This window comes from Danio rerio, chromosome 20 (genome assembly GCF_049306965.1).
Source record: "Danio rerio strain Tuebingen ecotype United States chromosome 20, GRCz12tu, whole genome shotgun sequence".
In the NCBI taxonomy this organism is placed as follows: Eukaryota; Metazoa; Chordata; class Actinopteri; order Cypriniformes; family Danionidae; genus Danio; species Danio rerio.
In genome coordinates, this window is record NC_133195.1 from 41040970 (window position 1) to 41051650 (window position 10681).

General features: G+C 35.0%; 1 protein-coding gene across 1 annotated transcript; it reads left to right on the forward strand.

Moving 5' to 3' along the window:
- Positions 1–14: 14 nt before the first annotated feature.
- Positions 15–8850, forward strand: pex3 (peroxisomal biogenesis factor 3). The gene is given in 12 exon segments (NM_200228.1): positions 15–233; positions 606–737; positions 813–894; positions 1125–1168; positions 3479–3600; positions 3689–3755; positions 3867–3921; positions 4043–4187; positions 5347–5417; positions 5515–5637; positions 7893–7989; positions 8083–8850. Coding segments are annotated over 12 exon segments (1095 nt in total). The 5' UTR covers positions 15–160; the 3' UTR covers positions 8167–8850.
- The last annotated feature ends 1831 nt before the right edge of the window (positions 8851–10681 follow it).

The window sequence follows — 10681 nt, forward strand, 5'->3', positions numbered from 1 at the left end:
TCGATCGACCGAATAGACTCTATCTGTTATCTGCAGTTAGCCTGTCTGCAGCTAACATGAGAACTTATTGCCATGTAGCATTGTGCTAGCTAGTGAGTTACGTCTAAACCCGCTCTTGCTTCTCTTATTTCTTTTAATTTTCGGTGTCAAGTCTGTTAAAATGTTGAGTTCTACATGGAATTTCATCAAACGCCATAAGAGGAAATTCATCTTCACTGGGGTGTTTGTTGGAGGTAACTAACGTGGGCAACTGAACCTCATCCATGCATACATATCAGTGACTGTTCACTAGCTGTAACTATTTCTTGTTTTTAATAAAATACTTGTAGCTATAGCATGTTAATATGATGTGATGTGTAGTTTAGCGTGTTATTACAGTGTTGACAACCATTATATATTTTTTCCACATTCAGCCCTTCAATCTCAGTTCACCTGTCACCTAGTTTTTCTATTGGCATAGTCAAATCAAAGTTGAAATGGACTTTGCCCTGGTATTTTTAGTCAACAGAAAGGCTTTATTTAACTGAATAGTTCTTGCTTGCAGCATATCACTTTGTTAACATGGATGCTATACTATATTGTAATCTCAAACTTTTTATTTGCAGGTGTTTATCTGCTTGGTAAATATGCACAGAGAAAAATTCAGGAGATGCAGGAGCGAGAGGCAGCTGAATACATTGCTCAAGCTCGGAGACAGTTTCATTTTGAAAGCAACCAAAGGACATGCAACATGACAGGTAAACTAAATACCGCCATAACTGATGTTTATGTTGTTATAATTATTTATGGAGTATGTAATTTGTTTTTTGTAGTGTTATCAATGCTCCCCACTCTCCGAGAGGCAATCATCCATCACCTGAACTCAGAGAGTCTCACTGCTTTGCTGAAGACTAAGTGAGTTATGCACGTGTGTGTGTGTGTGTGTGTGTGTGTGTGTGTGTGTGTGTGTGTGTGTGTGTGTGTGTTTGTGTGTGTGTTTGTGTGTGTGTGTTTGTGTTTGTGTGTGTGTGTGTGTGTGTGTGTGTGTGTGTGTGTGTGTGTGTGTGTGTGTGTTGTAGAAGCTTAACTACATTATAAACGTAAAAGAATATAAATGACGCAAGTGATCATGTCTTTCTCTACAGGCCAGCAAATAAACTTGAAATCTGGGAGGATCTAAAGATTATAAGTGAGATTATTTCTCATTTTTATGTAGTTTGTCATATATTGTTTTTTCATTCATTCATTTTCTTTTCGGCTTAGTCTCTTTATTAATTAGAGGTTGCCCCAGCAGAATGAACCGCCAACTTATCCAGCATATGTTTTACACAGTGGATGCCCTTCCGACTGCAACCCAAGACTGGAAAACATCCATACATCCTCATTCACTAGATACACTATGGCCAATTTAGTTTATGCAATCTTGCTACCCACTGCACCACTGTGTCGCCTATTGTTTTTTTTTTCATTCAGTCATTTCTTTCAGCTTAGTCCCTTTATTAATCAGGGGTTGCCCCAGCGGAATGAACCGCCAACTTATCCAGCATATGTTTTACGCAGCGGATGCACTTTCAGCAGGCAACTTAGCACTTGAAAACACTCATCATACACTCTGACATGCACACATACACTACGGCCAATTTAATTTATTCAATTCACCTATAGCACATGTCTTTAGATTGTGGGGGAAACTGGAGCACCCAGAGGAAACCCACGAGAACACGAGGAGAACATGCTACACACAGAAATGCCAACTTACCCAGCCAGGGCTCGAATCCTCAACCTTCTTGCTGTGAGATGATCATGCTACCCACTGCGCCACTGTGACGCCCTATTGTTTTTATTGAGAATAAATATTTTGTATATAGCAATTGAATTTATTTTGTTTATGAACAGTAAAATTACAGTAAAAATGTTGACATTTCAATTCACTCATTCCTTTTAAAATTTAATATAATTGAATATTTTTTTATTTTACAGAATTTCCTTTTTAACATTCTCAATCAAAAAATCTTAAAAATAATAAATAACTTTTTTCAAAGAAATTGAATATCAGAGTGAGCTGAATTGTCAATTGTATTCAAGTAGTAAACAGTTGTAGTAACAATTGAAACTTTTTTTTTTAAGTACAATGTAGCAAATTCCACTGACATCATGTGGGTTATTAAAAAATAAAACTGTGTGGCAATGACTAATAGATATTAAAGCATTGTCTAGGCTCAATTCTACTATGAAACACCCACTATTGACAATCAGAATAATTCACACCCTACAATTCTGGGAATCTTCTGTTTTACAATACATCACATTCAAGAATTAAAATAAGTCATGACCAGAAATTCTGCTGAAATCTCAACCATGCCTTTTAGCAATGTTTAAGCTTAATTTGCACAAACAATTCCAGGAGGATAGGTTCTGCTATTGTTTTCAATTAATTAATTAAAGGGTGGTGTTGGAATATTTAATCAATTCCATGCGTGTTCAATAAAAAAGGTCAGGTTTTTCTTTAAGGTTTAACATATTAGCAATTTAATGCATACAACTGAATAATTTGATTTACAGAATTCTGTTATCCTCAATGCAATGCAAAAATTACATTCAGGATGTGCGCACAGGTTTCATTTCCTGACTTCAACTTATATAGGCAGCTGATATTAACAGGTGGAGTTTAATGGAATTTTTCACTTGTCAATCATTCTCCAGTCCTCCAATTTTAGACAATCAGGCCTGTGCTTCATCTACTTCTGCAAAAATGTTTTATTGGTATGCAAAGCAAATCACACTCATAAAAAAGTTCAGGTAATATATGACCTTTAAGCAATACAAATACAATTGTTTAATGAAAAGAAAAAAAAGGCAAAAATGTTTACAATTTTTCCCAGACAGTATCCATACTCTCATCTTTTATAAGTTGAAGAGAAGTTGATTCATTAATGTATTGCAAAATTAAGTGTAACAACTTGTAACGGGGTGGCAATGTGGCTCAGTGGTTAGCACTGTCGCCTCATAGCAAGAAGTTTGCTGGTTTGAGTCACGGCTGGGCCAGTTGGCATTTCTGTGTGGAGTTTGCATGTTCTCCCTGTGTTTGCATGGGTTTCCTCCAGATCCTCCGGTTTCCCCAACAGTCCAAAGACATGCACTATAGATGAACTGAATAAGCTAAAATAGCTGTAGTGTATGTGTATGAATGGGTGTATGGCTGTTTCCCAGAACTGGGTTTCAGCTGGAAGGGCATCCGCTACGTAAAACATGTTGGAATAGTTGGCAGTTCATTCCGCTGTGGTGACCCCTGTGAAATAAGGGACTAAGCCGAATTAATGGATAAACTTGTAATGGCCACCTTTAGACCGCTTCTCATTGCCACTTTTGACTTTTAAAAATAGCCAATATTAGGCCTAGGTTCAGTCGTTTTAACAACACTAAGACTGAAATCCAATAATTATGACATTTCGGAATGCTGCTCCATTCCTTTTTCTAAAACACCCATCTCTGTGTTCAGGTTTTACCCGCAGCATTGTAGCCGTTTACAGCACCTGCATGCTGGTTGTGTTACTCAGAGTTCAGCTCAACATAATCGGTGGATATCTGTACCTAGATAACTCTGTGACGAAAAATGGAATGGTACGTCAGTTTTTTTAACAGCATAGCAATCCGATTTTATCATGTTGAAGCACATAAACATTTAATTTTTCTCATGCTCCAATTTTAGACCCCCTTAGCACCACCTGATGTTCAACAACAGTATCTTTCCAGTATCCAACATCTTCTTGGAGAAGGTGAGGACAATGTCAGATCTGTATAAGAGCGTATAATCTGTACTACAGGTTAATCCTCTGTTTGCACATATCCCCTGTAGCTGACACTGATGTTTGTTTTGTGTTTTTTAGGGCTCATGGAACTGATAACTGTGGTCAAGAAAGCTGTTCAGGAAGTTTTTGGACTGTATGTTGAGTAATTGATTTGAGAATTAATTTGAATCTACTCTATTGGCGAGTGCAGCCATCATGTGGTGACAAAATTGTATGTTTATCAAGAGAGAAAACTACTGTCCGTGTCTCCTCAGGGTGTCTCTGAAGCAGAGTTTGTCTCTACAAGAGCTGGAGCAACAGTTGACACAGATCAGACAGTTAGTGGAGGACGACTCCTCTAAATACAAAAGTCTTTCCTGGTACATGATGCCTGATGAAGAGAACACACTTGCCTCACAGGTAGATATATATGATATAATTTATACATAATTTCTTAATTGCATACAGTTGAAGTCAAAATATTTTTTTTAACAGAGCAAGAAATTTTTCATATATTTCTTATACATATAGAGATTTTTTTTTTCTGGAGAAAGTCTTATTTGTTTTATTTATTACCCTAACTTGCCTATTTAAACTAATTAGTCTAGTTGAGCCTTTAAATTGCACTTTAGGCTGAATATGTACTGTCATCATGGCAAAGATAAAATAAATCAGTTATTACAAATTAGTTATTAATCTAATGTTTAGAAATTATGTTTATTATATTAAATTAATAAATTATGTTTAGAAATGTGTTGATTTTTTTCTCCATTAAACAGAAATTGGGGGAAAAATATACAGGGGGGCTAATAATTCAGGAAAGCTTCAACTGTATATAATGCATTCATTCATTTTGTTTCTGGGTCAAAGCTGTTTGATTTTGTAATCCATGTATAATTACAATAAAAAAATGACCAATTTTAATGTAATATATACAGGAAGCATATTAAATGCAAGTAAGAGCTTTACTTAAATGTTTCTTTGATGGTGTCTACTTGCATGTCTCAAATAATTTTTGTAAAACTAAAATGTCTTTGGGTGAAATAATATTCTATTGTCATTCAGCCTAACAGATGTATTTATTAATCCCTCCAGGATTTTGCAGTGATGTATTTTCTTTTTATATCTGCAACCTAAAATTAATGGTTTTGTGATTGTAATTCAAAAAAAGCCTTAAGCATCATTTCCTTAAATATTTGTGTTTTGCTGTGAAAATATACACAAATGTTTTATTTTTTATTACATTTATTTTTCTTTTTTGATCTCAAGAACCACTGGATCTCAACATCCTGAATGCACTGATTTGTGTAAAAATAAAACGATATAATTGTTCTGACCATTAATGATTACAATGTATTATATATATATATATATATATATATATATATATATATATATATATATATATATATATATATATATATATATATATATATATATTTTGTAATCATTGAGCATCAAATTGGCACATTAGTGTAATTTCCGAATGATCGTATAACACTAAAAACTGTATTGATAATAAAAATGACATTTTATGTTTCTCTGATTATTTATTCCTGTATAATGACATTTTTTCTAGGCCTGTGGTCTCACAGAGAATGATGTCACAACGATAAAGCTACTAAATGAAACCAGAGATATGCTGGAAAGGTGAGGAAAAGGAGTACTTGCACTAATCAGAGATCACTAAAACAATCTTTTGAGCACCAGGTACTAATTGCTCCACAACTTCTACTTCTTTTTTCAGTCCAGACTTCAATATTGTTCTTCACACTTGCTTGAATCGAGGATTTGTCAGATTTCTAGACAACATGGCAGAGTTTTTCCGACCCCCGCAGAGAGACTCCACTCCCTCCAGCACACCTGACCAGTCAGTGGACATGCTTTTCATTTCATTGAGAAAAATGACTGAGTGGACATGGTTAATAATAATAATAATTATTGGGGCACTTAAAAGGTTTATTTACAAAGGTTTCAGGGAACAACATAAGCTTAAGTAAATAAATTGTAAACATTTAAAGGTAATTCTGGCTTCTCTCATAATTCTGGATTGTGAGAAAAAACATCATTACATTGTGAAAACAATTACAAGTTAGAAGCTCAAGCTTTAATTGTGCCATGCAGAATTTACATTTCACATTTTTATTCTTTATCATTTTATTTTTAACTTCACAGTCTTGGTTCTGAATTCTGAATTTGCATCTCAATTCTGACTTATTTTATTTTACACAGTTCAGATTTTTTCCGTAATTCTGAATTTACATCTCACATTATCCCATAAAAGGATTGGTCAGCCATAAATTCTGTCATTATTTACTGACTGTTTACTTGTTCCAAACCTGTTTGAGATTGTATTTGTTGTGTTGAACACAAAAAAAAAAGATTTTTTGAAGAACGTTAAAAACCTGTAACTGTTGACTTCCATAGTATTTGTTTTTCCTACTATGGAAGTCAACAGTTACAGGATTTTAGGGTGCTTTCACACCTACACTTTTGTTTCGTAACGTGTCTCGTTTGCCCAGTTACCGCGGTTCGTTTGGCATATGTGAACAGGGCAATCACGCTCTGTTCCGCGCCAAAGTAATCGCTCCGTGATCGCTTGAATGAGGTGGTCTCGGCTCGATTGAAACGAACCCTGGAGCGGTTCAATTACAGTGAGAAAGCGATTCGATCTGAGCGCGGTTTTATCAGTGTTTTATGGATATGTAATAGGCATACGGCGATATGAAGAGAGAATTATGAGTATGGCGGGAAGTTTCCCGAGTCTCCGGATGCCCGCAAACGAGTGATGATCTCCCGGTAATCTTGCATCTCCCTCCCTGTCCTCAAAGAGGCTACATTGCGCACCCTTCTCACCCCTCCCCACCGCATCTCTCCTCAGACACATCGCGCGCGCGCACCCTGTCAATCACCATCAAACCCCCACCTCTCCTGACAGCTTGGCGAATGCTGCAAAATAAACCCTGACACTCTGACCAATGTGAGGAGAGTTTACTCGAACGTGACTTGTTTTAGCTCTTTTGGTCCGATTAGAAACTTTGCAATGTGAAAGCGAACCGCTCCAAGAGCAAAGAGCAACAATGTAACATTTGTAATCTCTGTTTCGGAACAACTTAATCGATTCACAGGTGTGAAAGCACCCTAAAACTTTCTTAAAAATATTTTTGTGTTCAACAGAATAGAGAAACTCAGAGGTTGAAACCATTTGAGGATGAGTAAATTATTAGTTTTGAGTGAATTATCCCTTTAACTGTCCGTTCACACTGAAGGCGGCAAGAGCGTCAAAGTACTGGAAGTCATTCATTTTCAATGGGAGCCGGCGACGGCTTCATCAGTGTGAGTGTTGAGAAGAGTTGAAATCAAGTCAACTTTATGGTAATGAGGTATGACGCGGTTCAGCGGCAAGCAATTGGTATGTAGAAGTCCACCGCTTGAGAGGAGTCCAGAGAACACAGCCCTATGAACATTGGTTCTGACCAGAGTTCCCAAAGTTTTGATTATTGCGGTCACTGGAGTTCCAATTATTTATGATGTTTTCTTACAGGGACTTAAATATAAAAAAAGTTACTGGCGAGTTGCTGATGTGCATTAATGTTATATATGTTTTTTTAAATGGGAATCTTATGCTAACTAATGACAGTACAAAAAAGTATTGCTGCTTCAGAATATTTCAGACATATGGACATATTGGATATAGTCTATTTCTATGTATAGTGGAGCAAAGCCACAGCACACGCAACAACAGGATCTTCCGTAGGTAAATCAATTTCATAAAACTTTCACACTAAAAAGCACATTTTATGCAGAAATGTTAGTGATTTGCTGATGTGCTGCAACGGCTCCTTTAAATACAAGATCAATGTAGCAAATTTTGATGCTCTCACTGCCGGTGTGGACGCAATTTAGTTCTAAATTTAGGTCTCATATTTCTGATCTTTTTCTTTAAAATTTTCACCTCACATTTGACTTTTTCCTAAAGATTTCTTAATTTAAATCTCACATTAATTCTTAGTTTACATCCCACAATTTTTTACCTTGTTTTCTCTACATTTTGACCTTACATGTTAACAGTTCATTTATTAATCTGTTTTTAAATGACTGAAAACTGTTGTTTTATCCCTCCAGACTATCGCATGTAAGCCTCCCACTAGCCAAAATCATTCCCATTATCAACGGACAGATTCATTCAATATGCAGCGAAATTCCAAGCCACTTTGTTCAGGTGAGCACCTTCATATAAACTGACTCTTTTTCATTTAAATCATATATAAGCTTCCCATACACAACTTGTTCCTTCCTGTGTGGCTGTTTTTAGGATCTCCTGTTGATAGACCAGGTAAAAGAATTTGCCGCCAACGTATACGAAACCTTCAGCACCCCTCAGGAACTTCAGAAGTGAGCAAGACATAAAAGCAAAACTCCTAGAAATCTCTCATGCCGTACAGCACAGAATTGCTCTCCTCACGCGCCAAAAAAATCAACCTGGAGTGAAAAAAAAACTTGAATCAAGTTCTAAGTGTGTGTTAAAGGAGTTCAGATTCACTGTTGTTAGTAGGCATTCAGTTTGGAGTAGCTTTAGCTGACCCCTCTGTATGCTGTGACCCTTTTAACATTGTCCAGGGCATGCCAAGGTTTTTAGTCTATAATAAACTGTAGCACATTATTTATTTATATTTTAATAAAACAAACCCCTTTAGCATAACATTGTCATTAATATCACAAATAAAAAGGAAAACGGACTCAATTCTGACAGCCTTACATCTGCAGTATGGACTTTAATGGGTGAATTGTGGTCATTTTGTGTATTATATCAATATTATACCTGAGGTTGCAGCTTCTGGACCAAAACTCACCTTTGCACCAGTAAACTGCTAAGCAAATGGATATTTGGGAGCATTTTCGTTTGTATCGACTTACATTTTGGACGGCTCAACTACTAACTGATGGGAATCGTTTGCAAAATGGTACAGTTCGTAGTATGCTCTTCTGTTTTTTTTGTAAAATGACCCATGAATGTTAATGAATAATAATGTGAGTAATATTATCGGAACTATTCATTAAAATGAAACACTGTTTGACTCTAGAGCATGTTGTTTTGGCTTTTATAAATGTGTATACGTTATTTTAAATTGACCTTCTGCAAGTATACAGTAAAGGTCAAAATTTGAAGATTTTAATTTATGCAAGGTGTGGGTTTGGGGGGGGGATTTCTGAACACCCTAATTTACACTTGATCTCCCCTGAAGAACATCAAAACGAGATGTATGGGGGATCTGCCCTTTAAAAGTTAAGAAATAGTTTGCTCTGATCTGTATCTTTAATAATGTTATTAATTAAAATAATAGATAACGTAAATACACATTTGACAACCCTTATAATAGTTCATACCATTGTGAATGCATGTTTGAGCACCAACAGACCAACTTAAGTGAAACATGTTTCTTGTACAATAGGTATTTGTACTGTCCAATTAAACTCGTAGTTTGTGTTTTATTGTACACTTGCTCGCACATGGAAGGTAAGTGATAAAATAAAAAATACATGTAGTCATGTTATGGTCATCCATTAATAGGTGGAAGAATGCAAACCTGTCACCGTTTATCCCCCCATATTATTTTTATGTATTTACTGTGCAACAAACATTTCTGATTGTAATTGAACTAAGGGATAGTTCACCCAAAACAAATGACCAAGCACATGTTAATTTGGTCAGAAAGACTTGCAGTACACTGAAAAAAATTATTCAAAGACGATTCCTTGGATTTACTAAATCTTTTTTTTTTAATGTTAAGTGGTTGTAACCCATTTATTTGGGCTGAATTTAAACAAAACAAATTAAGTTGAACATTATTAAATTTAATTTGTTTAAATTCAACACAAATAAATTGTTTGCAACAGTTCTGCATGCAACACTTTTTTAGTGTACTTGGCATATATACAAATCTTTCATTTAAACTAATATTTAATAATTAAATTATATTTTAATCGTATAGGATTCATTAAAATATTATATTTGTGCATATACATTAATCAGTACTAAAGCCAAATCTGGAGCTAGTCTTACAAAATAACTTATGATAATAAGTTACAATTTGAGCTACAATTCCAAATGTAGCTCAAATTTATGTTAGGGAAAAATATGAAATTTTGCAGTTTGTAATTTTTATTTTTTGGCATGAATTTAAATGTATAATCTTTTTATTTCTAAAGATATTCAGTGAATAAAATATTATTTTAATTTAATATATTTGTTTATTAATACTATTTTGTTCAAATGCACCAAAATATATGACCTATATTCACCGAGAAATTGATAAAAAATATTAATTTTCAGAATCATTTATGCTTAGCACTGTCTCTATAATGTTACAAAAGATTTTATTTGAACTAACTGCTGTTATTTTTAACATTTTGAAATCATTGAAGATGAATGGAATGAACCGCCAACATGCAAAATTTACTTGGCCTGCCCTTTCTCCAGCTTACATTTGATATATTATATCTTGACATAGAGCACTGTTTCTCAAGCATGTACCTGGAGCACCACCAGCTCTGTACATTTTACAAAACGCACCTAATTCAGATCATCGGCCCATTACCAGAAACTAAAAAAACTGTAATGGGTATGACAGACAAAGGAGACATCCAAAACATGCTGTGTTGGTGGTCCTCCAGGAACGTGGTTGAGAAACAATAACAGAGGACAGAAATTTTACATTGTTATATTTCACAACGTACAGCTGTTTCCAAACTGTTGTTCCTAAAACAGTATTGAGTCAGGTCAATAGATAATTGCATGTAATTGACATAATTCACTGCTGTTATTAAGCATATATAATTATTATAACGTGTAGCAAGTATAAAAGAGTATTACCGTAAAAGAAAGCATCATCTTCCTTGTAAAGAATATCTCC